Genomic DNA, 21,261 nt, shown 5'->3' on the forward strand with positions numbered 1-21,261 from the left:
CCTGGGTTGCTGCTTTGGGTGGGAGGGGGTCCCTGGGTTGCCGCTTTGGGTGGGAGGGGGTCCCTGGGTTTCCGCTTTGGGTGGGAGGGGGTCCCTGGGTTGCCGCTTTGGGTGGGAGTATATTTGAGATTCTTCAAAGTAGCCACCCTTTGCTTTGATTACAACTTTACACACTCTTGGCATTCTCTCAACCAGCTTCATGAGGTAGTCACCCGGAATGAAGCTGGTTGAGAGAATGCCAAGAGTGTGCAAAGCTGTCATCAAGACAAAGGGTGGCTACTTCGAAGAATCTAAAATATAATATATATTTTGATTTGTTTAACACTTTTTTGGTTACTACATGCTTCTATATGTGTTATTTCATAGTTTTGATGTCTTCACTATTATTCTACAATGTAGAAAAAAACCTTGAATGAGGAGGTGTGTCCAAACGTTTGACTGGTACTGTATATAATATCTTTATTATGAATCTTTCAGAGATAAGTCTGGTTTACTCCAAGAGGTTCATTGATTGACGCCACACAGTGTGGTAATGCAATAGGGTGTTTTATTGTTTGAACACATTGAATGCAATGGGAACATTCTCTGCCCTTCAATATGACCTGACTTGTCATCCATATGACATGTATGACTCCAGTGCACAGGAGGTTGGTCGCACATTAATTGAGGAGAATGGGCTCGTGGTAATGGCTGGAGAGACGTAGGTGGAATGGTATCAAATACACCAAACACATGGTTTCCAGGTGTTTGATGCCATTCCATCGGCGCCGTTCTGGACATTATTATGAGCCGTTCTCCCCTCAGCAGCAGCCTGAGCTCCAGTGGTATTCTAGTATGTTCTCTATGCTCCTCTTTCACAGTGACCAACAAACAGCTGTATGACCACTGTTACATAACATGCTTAACAACAACTCTATGGAGGCTTCCTACTTAGGGATACTTATGTTATTTCATGTATAAAAAGAAAAAAAGACATGTACAGTCCAGCTCACAGACAAATGTATGATGTGGCACACCGTTTCTCTTGTTTCTCTTGGGTCATGAAGGGAGACTTACACAAAGGACATACATTGTAATTATTTATCTCTGCTAAACACTAGGATCCATAATCACAGTTTCAGTCTGTTAGTAAAAAAACATATATGTAGGAGAAAAGACACAGTGGATACAGATAACGAAACGTCAATAGCAAGTATTTGTAATTGAACACCTTTAATGTGTCATTTTGATTGTAGAGATTATAATGTATAATTCACAAGCTTGCATGTCTCTTTATAGTCATATCAACCTGCATCAAGTCTTATTGAGTTAGAAACTGAAGATAACACACCTTAGATAATGAACTTAATGATGGTTTGTCATAAGGACACATGTTGGACCCAAACAGCATAGATAGATGAAGATAGAATCAAAGGAGGGGTCTGAATAAAAACAATGACATTTCAGCTGATTTCTTGACAGACGGGACAGAAGTTGATATAAGTAGATTACATGTTGTGCCTTTCCAGGGGATTACCTGTAATACAAGATGCAGAGCAGAGGGACAGATGAGGGACAGAGCAGAGGGACAGAGCAGAAGGACAGAGCAGAAGGACAGAGAAGAGGGACAGATGAGGGACAGAGCAGAGGGACAGAGCAGAAGGACAGAGCAGAAGGACAGAGAAGAGGGACAGATGAGGGACAGATGAGAGACAGAGCAGAGGGACAGATGAGAGACAGAGCAGAGGGACAGAGCAGAGGGACAGAGCAGAAGGACAGAGCAGAGGGACAGAGCAAAGGGACAGATGAGGGACAGATGAGGGACAGAGCAGAGGGACAGAGCAGAGGGACAGATGAAGGACAGAGCAGAGGGACAGAGCAGAAGGACAGAGCAGAGGGACAGAGCAAAGGGACAGATGAGGGACAGAGCAGAGGGACAGAGCAGAGGGACAGAGCAGAAGGACAGAGCAGAGGGACAGAGCAAAGGGACAGATGAGGGACAGATGAGGGACAGAGCAGAGGGACAGAGCAGAGGGACAGAGCAGAGGGACAGAGCAGAGCGACAGAGCAGAGCGACAGAGCAGAGGGACAGAGCAGAAGGACAGAGCAGAGGGACAGAGCAGAGGGACAGAGCAGAAGGACAGAGCAGAGGGACAGAGCAAAGGGACAGATGAGGGACAGATGAGGGACAGAGCAGAGGGACAGAGCAGAGGGACAGATGAAGGACAGAGCAGAGGAACAGAGCAGAGGGACAGAGCAGAGCGACAGAGCAGAGGGACAGAGCAGAAGGACAGAGCAGAGGGACAGAGCAAAGGGACAGATGAGGGACAGAGCAGAGGGACAGAGCAGAGGGACAGAGCAGAAGGACAGAGCAGAGGGACAGAGCAAAGGGACAGATGAGGGACAGATGAGGGACAGAGCAGAGGGACAGAGCAGAGGGACAGAGCAGAGGGACAGAGCAGAGCGACAGAGCAGAGCGACAGAGCAGAGGGACAGAGCAGAGGGACAGAGCAGAGCGACAGAGCAGAGGGACAGAGCAGAGCGACAGAGCAGAGGGACAGAGCAGAGGGACAGAGCAGAGCGACAGAGCAGAGGGACAGAGCAGAGCGACAGAGCAGAGGGACATAGCAGAGGGACAGAGCAGAGGGACAGAGCAGAGCGACAGAGCAGAGGGACAGAGCAGAGGGACAGAGCAGAGGGACAGAGCAGAGCGACAGAGCAGAGGGACAGAGCAGAGGGACAGAGCAGAGGGACAGAGCAGAGGGACAGATGAGGGACAGAGCAGAGGGACAGAGCAGAGGGACAGAGCAGAGGGACAGAGCAGAGGGACAGAGCAGAGGGACAGAGCAGAGGGACAGAGCAGAGGGACAGATGAAGGACAGAGCAGAGGGACAGAGCAGAGGGACAGAGCAGAGGGACAGAGCAGAGGGACAGATGAGGGACAGAGCAGAGGGACAGAGCAGAGCGACAGAGCAGAGGGACAGAGCAGAGGGACAGAGCAGAGGGACAGAGCAGAGGGACAGATGAAGGACAGAGCAGAGGGACAGAGCAGAGGGACAGATGTATAACAGTAGAACCTGTGTTAATGTGTTAGCTGTCTATATGCTGCTGTTGTTCAAGCCTCTTGTCTGTATGGAATGTCAGTCACTCTGCTGTCAAGGTTTCTTTCTGTTTCCCAGTTCTTCTTCTAGGTTTTCATTACCACTGTCTAAACAGATGGATGATTTGATTACTGCCAGCCTTGATTAGATTGTGCCAGGCAGTGTTGGCAGGATTGAAATCAAAACTGAACCCTCTAGTAAGTTGTGACATCTTCAGTTAAACAAATCTCACAAAAATCCGTTTTGGGATACGGACTTTATGACCAGAATGATCCTATTTACACTTTGTAGTCAATTTTGACACTAGAATACATGTTTCTGACTCCCAAAGCTCCTGAGGCTCCTGAGTGGCGCAGCGGTCTAAGGCCCTGCCACTCAGTGCAAGAGGTGTCACTACAGTCCTTGGTTTGAATCCAGGCTGTATCACATCTAGCCATGATTGGGAGTCCCATTGCCCAGCGTCATCCGGGTTAGGCCGTCATTGTAAATAAGAATTTGTTCTTAACTGACTTGCCTTGTTAAATAAAGGTTCAATATTTTTTTATATATACAGTGGGGAGAACAAGTATTTGATATACTGCCGATTTTGCAGGTTTTCCTACTTACAAAGCATGTAGAGGTCTGTAATTTTTTATCATAGGTACACTTCAACTGTGAGAGAAGGAATCTAAAACAAAAATCCAGAAAATCACATTGTATGATTTTTAATAAGTAATTAATTTGCTATTTATTGCATGACATAAGAATTTGATCACCTACCAACCAGTAAGAATTCCGGCTCTCACAGACCTGTTAGCTTTTCTTTAAGAAGCCCTCTTGTTCTCCACTCATTACCTGTATTAACTGCACCTGTTTGAACTCGTTACCTGTATAAAAGACACCTGTCCACACACTCAATCAAACAGACTCCAACCTCTCCATAATGGCCAAGACCAGAGAGCTGTGTAAGGACATCAGGAATAAAATTGTAGACCTGCACAAGGCTGGGATGGGCTACAGGACAATAGGCAAGCAGCTTGGTGAGAAGGCAACAACTGTTGGTGCAATTATTAGAAAATGGAAGAAGTTCAAGATGACGGTCAATCACCCTCAGTCTGGGGCTCCATGCAAGATCTCACCTCGTTGTGGCATCAATGATCATGAGGAAGGTGAGGGATCAGCCCAGAACTACACGGCAGGACCTGGTCAATGACCTGAAGAGAGCTGGGACCACAGTCTCAAAGAAAACCATTAGTAACACACTATGCTGTCATGGATTAAAATCCTGCAGCGCACGCAAGGTCCCCCTGCTCAAGCCAGCGCATGTCCAGGCCCGTCTGAAGTTGGCCAATGACCATCTGGATGATCCAGAGGAGGAATGGGAGAAGGTCATGTGGTCTGATGAGACAAAAATAGAGCTTTTTGGTCTAAACTCCACTCGCCGTGTTTGGAGAAAGAAGAAGGATGAGTACAACCCCCAAGAACACCATCCAAACTGTGAAGCATGGAGGTGGAAACATTCTTTGAGGATGATTTTCTGCAAAGGGGACAGGACGACTGCACCGTATTGAGGGGAGGATGGATGGGGCCATGTATCGCGAGATCTTGGCCAACAACCTCCTTCCCTCAGTAAGAGCATTGAAGATGGGTCGTGGCTGGGTCTTCCAGCATGACAACGACCCGAAACACACAGCCAGGGCAACTAAGGAGTGGCTCCGTAAGAAGCATCTCAAGGTCCTGGAGGGGCCTAGCCAGTCTCCAGACCTGAACCCAATACAAAATCTTTGGAGGGAACTGAAAGTCCGTATTGCCCAGCGACAGCCCCGAAACCTGAAGGATCTGGAGAAGGTCTGTATGGAGGAGTGGGCCAAAATCCCTGCTGCAGTGTGTGCAAACCTGGTCAAGAACTACAGGAAACGTATGATCTCTGTAATTGCAAACAAAGGTTTCTGTACCAAATATTAAGTTCTTCTTTTCTGATGTATCAAATACTTATGTCATGCAATAAAATGCACATTTATTACTGTGATTACCTGTGATTTCTTCAGCTTGTCCCAACCATCCCTCAGACAGTTGGGTCACAGCTAACTATTATCAACAGCAACCCTGGAGAAATTAGGGTTAAGTGCCTTGCTCAAGGTAACATTAACATATTTTTCACCTCAGGGATTTGAACTAGCAATCTTTTGGTTACTGGACCAATGCTCTAACCGCTAGACTATCTTCAGCCTTTATTGTTGTTGACAACCTCATACAGACTGATGCAATTTATGGATGCTTAGGAAGTTACATGATACTCTTTATGACATGTGGTAACACAAAGGACAGGTTTTGACTAAGCACCTTTCTTCTGGATCTTTCATAATTTTATGTAGTAGATGACGATGTATGAAGTCTGACACAATGAACATTTCAAAAGTTTACACAACAGAGTTTATGATCAGTTCATAGGGTTTTTTACAGCAATGGTGATGATTTTGCTATACACAATTTAAACTCACCTCTAATCGACACTTCTCTTTCCCCGATAGATCACTAGAAAGAAGAGAAATAATGGTGTTCAGCATAAAAACTAGGAGGTTCAACAAGGGTTGTTCTAAGATCCTCAAAGTTCTTTGAAGAACCTTAGGGTTCTGGACACTGAAAAATGCCCCCAAAAGGTACTTTGAAGAACCCCATAGGATTTGGGGTTCATCGAGGAACCTCCTTAGTTCTTGTGGGTTCTTGCAGGAACCTAACTGCCCAACTGAAAAATGTGGATTTGAATTTGAAAAACAGCTGGTGCAAGCATTTAACTGATCATTTTTAAGCTCTCCTCAATTTAACGTGAGGTTTCTCCCTTGTATGATCTAAATAGGTATTGTTTTATGATGATACCGTCTATCTTTTCATATTTGTGCAAATGGCTGTGTTGTTGGACACTTTCTCCCTTATAAAATGATTTACAAAAGAGAAAATGGACACAATTCAGTGGATGTCAATCAACAAAGAGGTAAGAAAATGTTGAGGGCTTTAACTGCCCACTTATTTGTGTGTCTGCAGGTATTCTGCCGATGAGGCACACAAAGGTATGTACAATTGGTATTGGTTTGTCACATAATGTCATGCAGATCACATGTACTGTAGGCTATCATCTAATTATTATTAATGGGTTCTCTAAAACCTTATAGGATTCAATCACAGCAGCCATCTTGCTCCTCACTGAGCTCTTCGATGAAGATCCCAGAGGTCTCTACATTATGGACAAGGTGTTGTGGACAAGGTATGAAAAGTGTATGAAAACTGTTGTCAAAAGTGAAGATTATTTAATTCACATTTACCACAAAAACCAAGGAATGAAAGCTCTCATGTGCACGTTTTCTTAATCATCTGTATAATTATTATTTTTGTATTCACAGACTTCACCCTCCCTACACTGCAAAACCCTTCTGGCTATGGATACGAAGGATATCAACACATCAATACGCCAGAGGATATATTGATTGAACTTGGAGCTCTGCTGGGAGTTGACCTCATATTAAGATTTTTGAATTCTGCTTTGCCACAAATCATAATAAACACTGATTAATAATAATGGAACAAATGAACCGCAAAAGGTTATTCGAGGAACCATTAAAGGGGGTTCTTTGAAGAGGTTCCCCACAGTTTCATTTTGAAGTACCCATAAAAAAAATATATATTTTTAGAGTGTATTGGGTAGGATATACAATGTCAGTAAAGTTGCCTGGTGAAGTTTACTATCGGACGCCAGACACTTACCCACTCCTACATTGCTTCCGGAGCAGGACACTGTAAGATAATGAGAACAATGCCATTAGATACAAACTAACTGTAGACATTCCCAGTTTGACCTATCTACCACAGAATATATTTATCTTCCTAACAAACCAACTAACTAGTAACAAACTAACCAACAAAACAACTAACCACCTAACGAACAACTAATCAACTAACCAACTACTAACTAACTAACTAATTAACAAACTAACTAATGACTAACTAACTAATGACTAACTACTAACTAGCTATGAACGTCAAACTAACTAACTAACTATCTATCTATTAGCTAACAAACTACAGTTGAAGTCGGAAGTTTACATACACCTTAGCCAAATACATTTAAACTCTGTTTTTCACAATTCCTGAAATTTAATCCAAGTAAAATTTCCCTGTTTTAGGTCAGTTAGGATCCCCACTTTATTTTAAGAATGTGAAATGTCAGAATAATAGTAGAGATAATTATTTATTTCAGCTTTCATTTCTTTCATCACATTCCCAGTGGGTCAGAAGTTTACATACACTCAATTAGTATTTGGTAGCATTGCCTTTAAATTGTTTAACTTGGGGCAAACGTTTCTAGTAGCCTTCCACAAGCTTCCCACAATAAGTTGGGTGAATTTTGGCCCATTCCTCCTGACAGAGCTGATGTAACTGAGTCAGGTTTGTAGGCCTCCTTGCTCGCACAAACTTTTTGGGGCGGCAAGTAGCCTAGTGGTTAGAGTGTTGGACTAGTAACTGAAAGGTTGCAAGTTCAAATCCCCAAGCTGACAAGGTAAACATCTGTTGTTCTGCCCCTGAACAAGGCAGTTAACCCACTGTTCCTAGGCCATCATTGAAAATAATGATGACTTGCCTAGTTAAATAAAGATAAACAAAAAAAATACATGCTTTTTCAGTTCTGCCCACAAATTTTCTATGGGATTGAGGTCAGGACGCTCCAATACCTTGACTTTGTTGTCCTTAAGCCATTTTGCCACAACTTTGGAAGTATGCTTGGGGCCATTGTCCATTTGGAAGACCCATTAGCGACCAAGCTTTAACTTCCTGACTGATGTCTTGAGATGTTGCTTCAATATATCCACATAATTTTCCATCCTCCTGATGCCATCTATTTTGTGAAGTGCACCAGTCCCTCTTGCAGCAAAGCACCCCCACAACATGATGCTTCCACCCCCGTGCTTCACGGTTGGGATGGTGTTCTTTGGCTTGCAATCCTCCACCTTTTTCCTCCAAACATAACGATGGTCATTATGGCCAAACAGTTCTATTTTTGTTTCATCAGACCAGAGGAAATCTCTCCAAAAAGTATGATCTTTGTCCCCATGTGTAGTTGCAAACCGTAGTCTGGCTTTTTTATGGCGGTTTTGGAGCAGTGGCTTCTTCCTAAGCTGAGCGGCCTTTCAGGTTATGTTGATATAGAGATCGTTTTACTGTGGATATAGATACTTTTGTACTTGTTTCCTCCAGCATCTTCACAAGGTCCTTTGCTGTTGTTCTGGGATTGATTTGCACTTTTCTCACCAAAGTATGTTCGTCTCTAGGAGACAGAACGCGTCTCCTTCCTAAGCGGAATGACAGCTGTGTGGTCCCATGGTGTTTATACTTGCGCACTATTGTTTTTACAGATGAATGTGGTACCTTCAGGCATTTGGAAATTGCTCCCAAGGACGAACCAGAGTTGTGGAGGTCTACAATTGTTTCCCATGATGTCAAGCAAAGAGGCACTGAGTTTGAAGGTAGGCCTTGAAATACATCCACAGGTACACCTCCAAATCACTCAAATGATGTCAGTTAGCCTATCAGAAGCTTCTAAAGCCATGACATTATTTTCTGGAATTGTCCAAGCTGTTTATAGGCAGTCAACTTAGTGTATGTAAACTTCTGACCCACTGGAATTGTGATCAGTCTGTAAACAATTGTTGGAAAAATTACTTGTGTCATGCACAAAATATTGCCAAAACTATAGTTTGTTAATAAGAAATTTGTGGAATGGTTGAAAACTAGTTTTAATGTCTCCAACCTAACTGTATGTAATCTTCATCTTCAACTTGACTAATAACTAACTACTAACTAACAAATCCTACTGCTAACTAACTACTAACTACTAACAAACTACATACTAACTAGCTATGAACTACTAACTAACCATCGAACCATCTAACCAACTAACTAACTAAATAAGTAACTACACACACTCACCAGAGTAGATCCTGCCGGGACAGAATGTGACTTTGCTCCCATCCTGATTGACAGGTGCCACCACCATGGTGTAGACGTCCCCACACATGACCTCGGCCACGTCACAGGAGCTGCTGAGAGGCGGGGGGATGCAGGTGTGGTTGGTGCCTGTCCCAATCAGGTCCACCGTGTGGTTCTGGGGGCCCGAGGAGTGCCAGTACACCCTCAGAGATTTGTTGGCCATCCGGTAGAGCCTGACACTCGATGGACAACAGGCGCCTGGGAGCGAGAGAGGAGTAAAGATTGAAGATTTATATGACGTGGTCTTGAATGGACAGAATGCAAAATGGGGGGAAATATTGGTGTTTGTTTGTGATTATTTAGCAGTCTGTCTGTCTGTCTGTCTGTCTGTCTGTCTGTCTGTCTGTCTGTCTGTCTGTCTGTCTGTCTGTCTGTCTGTCTGTCTGTCTGTCTGTCTGTCTGTCTGTCTGTCTGTCTGTCTGTCTGTCTGTCTGTCTGTCTGTCTGTCTGTCTGTCTGTCCTGTCTGTCTGTCTGTCTGTCTGTCTGTCTGTCTGTCTGTCTGTCTGTCTGTCTGTCTGTCGTCTGTCTGTCTGTCTGTCTGTCTGTCTGTCTGTCTGTCTGTCTGTCTGTCTGTCTGTCTGTCTGTCTGTCTGTCTGTCTGTCTGTCTGTCTGTCTGTCTGTCTGTCTGTCTGTCTGTCTGTCTGTCTGTCTGTCTGTCTGTCTGTCTGTCTGTCTGTCTGTCTGTCTGTCTGTCTGTCTGTCTGTCTGTCTGTCTGTCTGTCGGTCTGTCTGTCTGTCTGTCTGTCTGTCTGTCTGTCTGTCTGTCTGTCTGTCTGTCTGTCTGTCTGTCTGTCTGTCTGTCTGTCTGTCTGTCTGTCTGTCTGTCTGTCTGTCTGTCTGTCTGTCTGTCTGTCTGTCTGTCTGTCTGTCTGTCTGTGTCTGTCTGTCTGTCTGTCTGTCTGTCTGTCTGTCTGTCTGTCTGTCTGTCTGTCTGTCTGTCTGTCTGTCTGTCTGTCTGTCTGTCTGTCCTGTCTGTCTGTCTGTCTGTCTTCTGTCTGTCTGTCTGTCTGTCTGTCTGTCCTGTCTGTCTGTCTGTCTGTCTGTCTGTCTGTCTGTCTGTCTGTCTGTCTGTCTGTCTGTCTGTCTGTCTGTCTTCTGTCTGTCTGTCTGTCTGTCTGTCTGTCTGTCTGTCTGTCTGTCTGTCTGTCTGCTGTCTGTGTGTGTGTGTGTGTGTGTGTGTGTGTGTGTGTGTGTGTGTGTGGTGTGTGTGTGTGTGTGTGTGTGTGTGTGAGTGAGTGAGTGAGTGTGTGTGTGTGTGCGTGCGTGCGTGCGTGCGTGCGTGCGTGCGTGTGTGTGTGTGTGTGTGTGTGTGTGTGTGGCCTATGCATACTCACTGGATGAGAACCCATGATATCTGCATTCTGCCTTGTGGCCTGTCCTGCTGATGGCCTCCAGGCTCACGCTATAGTTGGTCCCGCAGGTGATGCATCCCATCAGGCAGTGTGTGTCCATGGTGTGGCACTTGGCATGTCCCCGAGATGATGTCAGCGCCGTGACATAGGAGCGCGCCCCTATAGCGGGGGACCAGGTGACGTTGGTCATGGCCTGGGTCACCTGGTCTACTGTCAGGGTGTGGGGGCAGCAGGGACCTGGCGAGGGAACAGAACAGAACAGATTCTTAGATATCTGGCTAAAACTAGTGCACTGCATAGGGAATACAGTGTCAAATGAGACTGCCTGAGAGTTATCTGTAATGTCTGTATATCTACGGTCTGTATAATCTATGGTCTGTATATCTATGGTTTATATATCTACGGTATGTATATCTTTGGTCTGTATATCTATGGTCTATATATCTATGGTATGCATATCTATGGTCTGTACATCTATGGTCTATATATCTATGGTATGTATATCTATGGTCTGTACATCTATGGTCTATATATCTATGGTATGTATATCTATGGTCTGTACATCTATGGTTCAAATGACACCCTATTCCCATACTGCACAAATAGGATATCGTTTTAGATTTGCCCTAACAACCACATACACTCTGTCATACAGGGTTTCCCGCACCTGTTTCCAGGGGCACGCTATAGCTGGACAGGCTTGGCCCCACTGCTGTCCTGGCATACGCTGTGACATCATAGGTGGCTCCGCAGGGCAGCTGTGTGAGCTGGCAAGAGGTGGAGAGTGATTGACAGGTGTGTGTGTCAGTGAGGCCCACGGCTGTGACGGTGTAGGTAGTGTTGGGGGTGTTGGGGGCCGTGTACAAGACACTGACACTCGAGGATGAGTTGGTCTGAGATACACTCAGGATCTCTGGAGAACAGGGAGCTAGAGGAGAGATGAGGGGTTAATGGACTGGTTAATTGATTAATTTGTTGTTTGGTAAGTTGGTTAATTTGTTGTTTGGTTAAAGCTTATTCTTATCCTTGTCTTGTACACAGGAGGTTGGTGGTACCTTCATTGGGGAGGACAGGTAATGGCTGGAGAAGAATTAGTAGAATGGTATCAAATACATGGTTTCCATGTGTTTGATCAATCAATCAATCAAATGTATTTATCAAATGCCCTTTTTACATCAGCCAATGTCACAAAGTACTATATAGAAACCCAGTCTAAACCCCCAAACAGCAAGCAATGCAGATGTACAGTCATGGCCAAAAGTTTTAATTTCCACAAAGTTTGCTGCTTCAGTGTCTTTAGATATTTTTGTCAGATGTTACTATGGAATACTGAAGTATAATTACAAGCATTTCATAAGTGTCAAAGGCTTTTATTGACAATTACATGAAGTTGATGCAAAGAGTCAATATTTGCAGTGTTGACCCTTCTTTTTCAAGACCTCTGCAATCCACCCTAGCATGCTGTCAATTAACTTCTGGGCCACATCCTGACTGATGGCAGCCCATTCTTGCATTATCAATGCTTGGTTTGTCAGAATTTGTGGGGTTTTGTTTGTTCACCCGCCTCTTGAGGATTGACCACAAGTTCTCAATGTGATTAAGGTCTGGGGAGTTTCCTGGCCATGGACCCAAAATATTAATGTTTTGTTCCCCGAGCCACTTAGTTATCATGTTTACCTTATGGCAAGGTTCTCCATCATGCTGGAAAAGGCATTGTTCATCACCAAACTGTCCCTGGATGGTTGGGAAAAGTTGCTCTCGGAGGATGTGTTGGTACCATTCTTTATTCATGGCTGTGTTCTTAGGCAAAATTGTGAGTGAGCCCACTCCCTTGCCTGAGAAGCAACCCCAAACATGAATTTTTTATTTTACCTTTATTTTACTAGGCAAGTCAGTAAAGAACAAATTCTTATTTTCAATGATGGCCTAGGAACAGTGGGTTATAACTGTCTGTTCAGGGGAAGAACAACAGATTTGTACCTTGTCAGCTCTGGGATTTGAATTTGCAACCTTCTGGTTACTAGTCCAACACTCAAACCACTAAGCTACCCTGCCGCCCCATGGTGGCAGAGAATGGTCTCAGGATGCTTTACTGTTGGCATGACACAGGCCTGATGGTAGCGCTCACCTTGTCTTCTCCAGACAAGCTTTTTTCCAGATGCCCCAAACAATCGGAAAGGGGATTCATCAGAGAAAATGACTTTACCCCAGTCCTCAGCAGTCCAATCCCTGCACCTTTTGCAGAATATCAGTCTGTCCCTGATGTTTTTCCTGGAGAGAAGTGGCTTCTTTGCTGCCCTTCTTGACCCCAGTCCATCCTCCAAAAGTCTTTGCCTCACTGTGCGTGCAGATGCACTCACACCTGCCTGCTGCCATTCCTGAGCAAGCTCTGTACTGGTGGTGCCCCGATCCCGCAGCTGAATCAACTTTAGGAGACGGTCCTGGCGTTTGCTGGACTTTCTTGGGCGCCCTGAAGCCTTCTTCACAACAATTGAACCGCTCTCCTTGAAGTTCTTGATGATCCGATAAATAGTTGATTTAGGTGCAATCTTACTGGCAGCAACATCCTTGCCTGTTTAGCCCTTTTTGTGCAAAGCAATGATGACGGCACGTGTTTCCTTGCAGGTAACCATGATTGACAGAGGAAGAACAATGGTTCCAAGCACCACCCTCCTTTTGAAGCTTCCAGTCTGTTATTCGAACTTAGTCAGCGTAATAGAGTGATCTCCAGCCTTGTCCTCATCAACACTTACACCTGTGTTAACGAGAGAATCACTGACCTGATGTCAGCTGGTCCTTTTGTGGCAGGGCTGAAATGCAGTGAAATTTTTTTTGTGATATAGTTCATCTGCATGGCAAAGAGGGACTTTGCAATTCATCTGATCACTCTTCATAACATGCTGGTGTATATGCTAATTGCCATCAAACAAATTGAGGCAGCAGACTTTGTGAAAATAAATATGTGTGTTATTCTCAACTGTGAAGTGAGCACGGTGGCTAGGATAAACTCCCTAGAAAGGCAGGAACCTAGGAAGAAACCTAGGTTCCATTCCATTTGCTCCGTTCCAGCCATTATTATGAGCCGTCCTCCCCTCAGCAGCCTCTACTGGTCTTGTAATGGTAAAGTGAGATCCCATGTAGAACAAAGACAGTAAAGTTGAGGAAGAGCTGATCTCATTCTTTAAAATAAAATGTTTTCTATGTAATTTAAAGTGAATACACCCTTGCACTGTTTGTTACCTATTGTATTGATGTGTGTTTTACCTGTCTCGTGTGTGTGAGGTTTGCAGGTGCGGTTGCAGCCTCGTATTTCACTGCATGGTGTCACCACCACACTGTACTGTGTGTTACAGCGTAGGTTGGACAGAGCACACACAGGCGCCGTGTCCTTACAGTGGATGACATCATCAATCTCCCCCGCCGTCGTCTCGTATAGCTCCGCCCCCCGCACCGACGACCACATGATCTCCAGGGTCTCCGTCGACACCAGTGCTATGGTAACGTCCTCTGGGCAACAGGGAACTAGGGAGGAAGAGAAGAGAGATGAGTGACTTGACAAAGCTGTGTGTGTGTGTGTGTGTGTGTGTGTGTGTGTGTGTGTGTGTGTGTGTGTGTGTGTGTGTGTGTGTGTGTGTGTGTGTGTGTGTGTGTGTGTGTGTGTGTGTGTGTGTGTGTGTGTGTGTGTGTGTGGACAGTATAACAACTCTTACTGGTGGTATAGTTGAACACGTCTCCCGGTGGACTGGAGCCAGCCTGGTTGTAGGTGAACATGGTGATGAGGTAGGTGTAGCCACACATGCAGTAGAAGTGACAGGTGGTGTCAGTGGTGTTACAGCGCTCCTCAGACCCGTCGTCTCTCTTGACAAAAGCGATGTAGTACTCCACCAAGGGCATCTTATTCCACGACACCCAGCAGCTGCCCGCCTGGTGCTCATCTACCCAGACTTGCTCCAGAGGGCATGGGACTGACAGAGAGACACAAGAGCGATATACATATAACTCCATAGTAATAACACACACTATTTTACATCTGTGTGACAGAGAGTCAAGAGATTACATTACCTTATACCATAGTAATAACACACACTATTTTACATCTGTGTGACAGAGAGAGTCAAGAGATTACATTACCTTATACCATAGTAATAACACACACTATTTTACATCTGTGTGACAGAGAGTCAAGAGATTACATTACCTTATACCATAGTAATAACACACACTATTTTACATCTGTGTGACAGAGAGTCAAGAGATTACATTACCTTATACCATAGTAATAACACACACTATTTTACATCTGTGTGACAGAGAGTCAAGAGATTACATTACCTTATACCATAGTAATAACACACACTATTTTACATCTGTGTGACAGAGAGTCAAGAGATTACATTACCTTATACCATAGTAATAACACACACTATTTTACATCTGTGTGACAGAGAGAGTCAAGAGATTACATTACCTTATACCATAGTAATAACACACACTATTTTACATCTGTGTGACAGAGAGTCAAGAGATTACATTACCTTATACCATAGTAATAACACACACTATTTTACATCTGTGTGACAGAGAGAGTCAAGAGATTACATTACCTTATACCATAGTAATAACACTGGAAGTATTGCAAGAACATATAAATACACTATTATTACATATGTGTGCCCGAGAGAGACAAGAGAGATTAGGATAACATTACATTACCTTATATCATAGTAATAATATTGGGGAGGTCAGCTTACATTGATTCATGTTAGTATGGCTACAGTGTAGTGTTGCAACTACTGCCCTCCCGGACATCTACAGAACCTTGTGTCACAGGAAGATCCTGAAGGACTTCAGCCACCCGAGCCATGCCGAAGACAGTACAGGTGCATCAAAGCTGGGACAGAGAGACTGAGAAACAGCTTCTCCAGGCCATCTCCAGGCCATCAGACTGTTGAACAGTCACCACTAGCCAGCCTCCGCCCTGTACCCTGTCCCCTGTCCTGAACCTTAGTCACTGTTACTGGCCGGTTACCACCCAGTACTCTACCCTTCGCCTTAGAGACTGCTGCCCTATGTACATAGAGTCATTGAACACTGGTCACTTTAATAATGTTTACATACTGTTTTACTCACTTTATATGCATATACTGTATTCTACTGTAGTCATGGCTCATCCTATATAACTATGTTCTTTTATTAATTCTGTATTATGTGTGTATTATTTTTATTGCTATGTTTTACTGCACGGTTGGAGCTAGCAACACAAGCATGTCGCTGCACCAGCGATAACATCTGCAAATCGGTATACTCGACCAATACATTTTTATTTGATTTATTTATTTGATTTTGGGGTTAGGGGTTAGAGCCAGAGGTAAGGGGTCAAGGGTCAGGGGGTATACATACATGTGATGAATTCCTCTGGGTCAGAGGGGTTGCTGGTTCCAGCTCTGTTCTCGGCTGTAACAGTCACACTGTGGTTCTGCCCGCAGCTCAGTGGGCTGATCATACAGAACCTCCCTGATGCAGAGCAGTTCTGACCAGTAGAAGTCTTTGCCAAGTAGACGTCTGCCCCATGCACCATCTGCCAGTAGACTGCCAAACCCCCAGACCTGGTCTGGGTCAAAAACACCTGGATGGTCCCAGGGCTGAGAGGACCTAGTGGGGGAACAGAGATACATTTATTCAAAGAACGACACAAAAAAATACATGTACTGATATGAACATGAGATTAACATACTCACATAGACACACTCATACATCTAGAGGGCATATAGACTGATGTTATAAGCTGATTATGTGTTACATTGTGTCTATTGTTCAGTATTCTGTCTCTAGATACAAAGCATAAATAACTTTTCCCTTTCTGGCATCTTGCCAGGTCTCTTTCTCTCCTGAGAGGTTTTAATACAAGCTAATATTATTAACCAAACACCCAGTTGCCATGCTTACGGGTGATCTGACACACAGTGAGGTCGTCTCCAGGGCGACCGTCCAGGTCCCAGGCCGTGCCCTTGACGCAGTAGATGGTACCGGGCTCCAGGTCATCAAAGGTCATGAATGGGTCGCTGGTGTTGAGTTTGAGGCGAGAGTTGGAGCCCTCCTTGATGATGCAGAGGGTGTAGAGGACCGCGTGGTTGACCGGGGACCAGGTCACCAGAATGGTGTCATTTCTGGGAGAGGTGGAGTTTAGCTGTGGGGCCACCACCACTGAAGAGGGAAAGGGAGAAAAAAGATAGATGAATAAACTAATAGATGTGATGAAAGGAGGGAGAGAGAGAGAGAGAGAGAGAGACAGAGAGAGAGAGAGAGAGAGAGAGAGAGAGAGAGAGAGAGAGAGAGAGAGAGAGAGAGAGACAGAGACAGAGAGACAGAGAGAGAGAGAGACAGAGAGAGAGACAGAGAGAGACAGAGAGAGAGAGACAGAGAGAGAGACAGAGAGAGAGAGAGAGAGAGACAGAGAGAGAGAGACAGAGAGAGAGAGACAGAGACAGAGACAGAGAGACAGAGAGAGAGAGAGAGAGAGAGAGAGAGAGAGAGAGAGAGAGAGAGAGAGAGAGAGAGAGACAGAGAGACAGAGAGACAGAGAGAGAGAGAGCGAGAGAGAGAGAGAGAGAGAGAGAGAGAGAGAGAGAGAGATGATACTATCCAGGAAGGAAACAAACCTGTTCCAGGCAAAGATAAGAGAAGAGAGAATATATTGAAAGAGTCCAAACCTGGCCAAACAGAGTCATCTTTTTTGTTTGCTAGTGAAATAGAATCAATTTTCCTGTCCTTATGATACGTCCAATTCTCCTTGGGGAGAGGAGAACCTAGTTCTCATGGTTTCCCTTTTCATATTCTGATATGTTTTAAGGCTTAAATGGGGAGATACAGTTTCTGCACAAGGCACCCACTATGACAATAGAGCTGCGAAACTGCACTCCATTATGGAGATAGCAGCCCTTTGTCTCTCAGACACTATGGAGAGGTAGCGTTTCAGTCATGAAACAGTCATTACGATATTCAGTAAACAACTTTTAATTTCAGTTGAAGAGTGAGTGAAAGTTGAGGGAGACTTATTGTCTGTGATCAATTCTTCTTTTGGCTTGGATCAGATAGACACTAATTGTCCTTTTACTTTCTAATTATTTTAACAAACTTAAGGCTTTTTTTTATAAACCTAGACAGGTGTATGTATCTAAACAGGTGTATGTGAACAGGTGTATAAACCTGCACAGGTGCATGTATCTAAACAGGTGTATGTGAACAGGTGTTAAAACCTGGACAGGTGTATTTATCTAAACAGGTGTATGTGAACAGGTGTATAAACCTGCACAGGTGTATGTATCTAAACAGGTGTATGTGAACAGGTGTATAAACCTAGACAGGTGTATGTATCTAAACAGGTGTATGTGAACAGGTGTATAAACCTGGACAGGTGTATGTATCTAAACAGGTGTATGTATCTAAACAGGTGTATGTGAACAGGTGTATAAACCTGCACAGGTGTATGTATCTAAACAGGTGTATGTGAACAGGTGTATAAACCTGGACAGGTGTATGTATCTAAACAGGTGTATGTGAACAGGTGTATAAACCTGGACAGGTGTATTTGAACAGGTTTATAAACCTGGACAGGTGTATGTATCTAAACAGGTGTATGTGAACAGGTGTATAAACCTGGACAGGTGTATGTATCTAAACAGGTGTATGTGAACAGGTGTATAAACCTGGACAGGTGTATGTATCTAAACAGGTGTATGTGAACAGGTGTATAAACCTGGACAGGTGTATGTATCTAAACAGGTGTATGTGAACAGGTGTATAAACCTGCACAGGTGTATGTATCTAAACAGGTGTATGTGAACAGGTGTATAAACCTGCACAGGTGTATGTATCTAAACAGGTTTATAAACCTGGACAGGTGTATGTATCTAAACAGGTGTATGTGAACAGGTGTATAAACCTGGACAGGTGTATGTATCTAAACAGGTGTATGTGAACAGGTGTATAAACCTGGACAGGTGTATTTGAACAGGTTTATAAACCTGGACAGGTGTATGTATCTAAACAGGTGTATGTGAACAGGTGTATAAACCTGGACAGGTGTATGTATCTAAACAGGTGTATGTGAACAGGTGTATAAACCTGGACAGGTGTATGTATCTAAACAGGTGTATGTGAACAGGTGTATAAACCTGGACAGGTGTATGTATCTAAACAGGTGTATGTGAACAGGTGTATAAACCTGCACAGGTGTATGTATCTAAACAGGTGTATGTGAACAGGTGTATAAACCTGCACAGGTGTATGTATCTAAACAGGTTTATAAACCTGGACAGGTGTATGTATCTAAACAGGTGTATGTGAACAGGTGTATAAACCTGGACAGGTGTATGTATCTAAACAGGTGTATGTGAACAGGTGTATAAACCTGGACAGGTGTATTTGAACAGGTTTATAAACCTGGACAGGTGTATGTATCTAAACAGGTGTATGTGAACAGGTGTATAAACCTGGACAGGTGTATGTATCTAAACAGGTGTATGTGAACAGGTGTATAAACCTGGACAGGTGTATGTATCTAAACAGGTGTATGTGAACAGGTGTATAAACCTGGACAGGTGTATGTATCTAAACAGGTGTATGTGAACAGGTGTATAAACCTGGACAGGTGTATGTATCTAAACCATCTACCCGTTCTGGTCTGGACGGGTGCTGAGGGCTGGCTGCGTCCCGCGCTGTTGACAGACATGACACTGAGGGTGTAGTCTGTGTATGGCTGCAACTGCAGCACGGTACCGGGGGAGCTGGTCACCGCAGTCTCTGATAAGAAGTCTCCCACCTCAGTCTCAGCTCGCAGGATGTAGCCGCTCGCCCCCATTACCTCACTGAACTCCACAGTGATGCTGTCGCTCTGCTTGGAGTAGGCCTGCTTAATGGTAGGTACCTCAGGGGCTGGTGGTCAGAGCAGAGCAGAACAGAGCATCATCACACACAGGATACAGATATCATCATCCTAATCATCCTAATTATCATTATCATCATAATTATCAGCATCATCATGAACATCATAATTATCAATTTCATCATAATCATCATCATCATAATTATCAGTATCATCATAATCATCATCATCGTCATCATTATACTTATCATCATAATCATCATCATCGTCATAATTATCATCATCATCATAATTATCATCATCATAATTATCATCATCATAATTATCATCATCATAATCATCATCATCGTCATAATTATCATCATCATAATTATCATCATCATAATTATCATCATCATAATTATCATCATCTTCTTCTTATTCAAATACCTTATTCAAAGCATTGAGAGAATAGCAGGCCTACAATGCGTTATACATAATTCATAATATGTCCATTACGCACACACATGGCCATTATGCATGCATACATACATGAGCTCTCGTCCAACTCTGCACTGCTCAGGACGTTGCCCGCTTTGTCAATGGCCTCAACCCGAATGGTGTACATCGTGTTGGCGGAGAGAGAGTTAACAGAGCCCATGACGGAGTTCCCGCTGAACTGGGCGAATGCGGACGGTTGAGGAGAGTTCTTTGGTGTGGCGGTGATTTTGTAGGAGCTGGCCCCAGAGTAACGACTCCATCGCACCGTCATACTTTTTGTGGACACTTGGAGCACGGATAACGTTATGTCTGCAACGTTGTGAAAGAACAGAAATCGTTAAATACATTTTAGGCTTATTATTTGCATGTACTTTATAATGGCGTAATAACAGTGAAATAAAAGATAATTTCTCTCAAACAATTATGTGGGAAAGTTGGTTTTAAAATGTTAACAAAGAGTTGTTTGAATACCTTTTTGCGCTCCACATATCTGAAAACCAAACATAAACATCTATAGTTAGTTGGATAATCCAAAAAACAGTTTTTGAAAAAACGCTAACGGAAACCATTTCAACAGTAGCGGTGGTATTTCATATTTTATCCCTAAAAGGGACATTATACCCCTGGCCTGTATAATATTCTCTCTGCATGACAGGCCGAGAGGCAGCACATTTTTTCTTCACTCAACACAGATTTCAGAACTGGCCAGTGAGCTCAGGGCTTTTTTTCCCTCAATGAATGAATTTGTCCATTGAGCCAAGGTTGGGCATACACTCATTGAAAGCAGTGTTACTCAGAAGAGCCAAACGTCTCCCTCTGTCTCTATGCATTTCTAGAATCATACAAAGTGCATGTTTTCAGATGGTTACAATGACACAGCAGAATAACAATATCATATACAACTGCAATAATCAACACTAAGATTGTTTAAGCAACACAATATTTGTAGGTCTAATTAGTAAAGATCTGTTCTTACCTCAGATAAACTGATTAAAAGCAAGAGCTGTAACACTTTCAAATCTGTTGCTCCCATTCTTCCTGGAAAGCCTCTGCCTTGAGGCTAAAGATGTATAGTAGGCTAATGCTATTTCTGATTATGACCACAGGGTAGTGTCATGGGCTGAACTTTGACGGTTTTCGTTTTTTAGGGGGAATGTTTTCAGAAAATGCCAAAGATTGAGCCCTCCTCCTGCCAGGGTGCCAGCAGGCCTATCAGAGAAGGAGGAGGAAAGATGGCCTACTCAGGTGTAGTACTGGATGTACACAGGTGCACTGTTACACTGTGCCCCATTAAAAAACTACTGTCATTAGTCAACAATAGCAGTTGAGTAAATGTATGTATAATGGTTTAGCTATAGTGTTACATTTTATTTTTTATTTTTTTTATTTCACCTTTATTTAACCAGGTAGGCTAGTTGAGAACACCTTTATTTAACCAGGTAGGC

At 43.7% G+C, this 21,261-nt stretch overlaps 1 protein-coding gene across 1 annotated transcript; it reads right to left on the bottom strand.

The window, feature by feature from the left end:
• Positions 1–530: 530 nt before the first annotated feature.
• On the bottom strand, positions 531–20,927 carry fndc7a (fibronectin type III domain containing 7a). Its single transcript, XM_031809744.1, has 14 exons — positions 20,793–20,927; positions 20,288–20,306; positions 19,868–20,125; positions 19,126–19,386; positions 16,399–16,656; positions 15,853–16,104; positions 14,163–14,417; positions 13,717–13,974; positions 11,120–11,380; positions 10,435–10,689; positions 9,039–9,296; positions 6,819–6,848; positions 5,561–5,594; positions 531–1,516 (listed from the first exon to the last, which is right to left on the bottom strand). The coding sequence occupies exons 1-13, from the start codon at positions 20,847–20,849 to the stop codon at positions 5,563–5,565; spliced, it is 2,454 nt and encodes an 817-aa protein (XP_031665604.1). The 5' UTR covers positions 20,850–20,927; the 3' UTR covers positions 531–1,516; positions 5,561–5,562.
• Positions 20,928–21,261: the final 334 nt, after the last annotated feature.

This window comes from Oncorhynchus kisutch, linkage group LG30 (genome assembly GCF_002021735.2).
Source record: "Oncorhynchus kisutch isolate 150728-3 linkage group LG30, Okis_V2, whole genome shotgun sequence".
Lineage (NCBI taxonomy): Eukaryota > Metazoa > Chordata > Actinopteri > Salmoniformes > Salmonidae > Oncorhynchus > Oncorhynchus kisutch.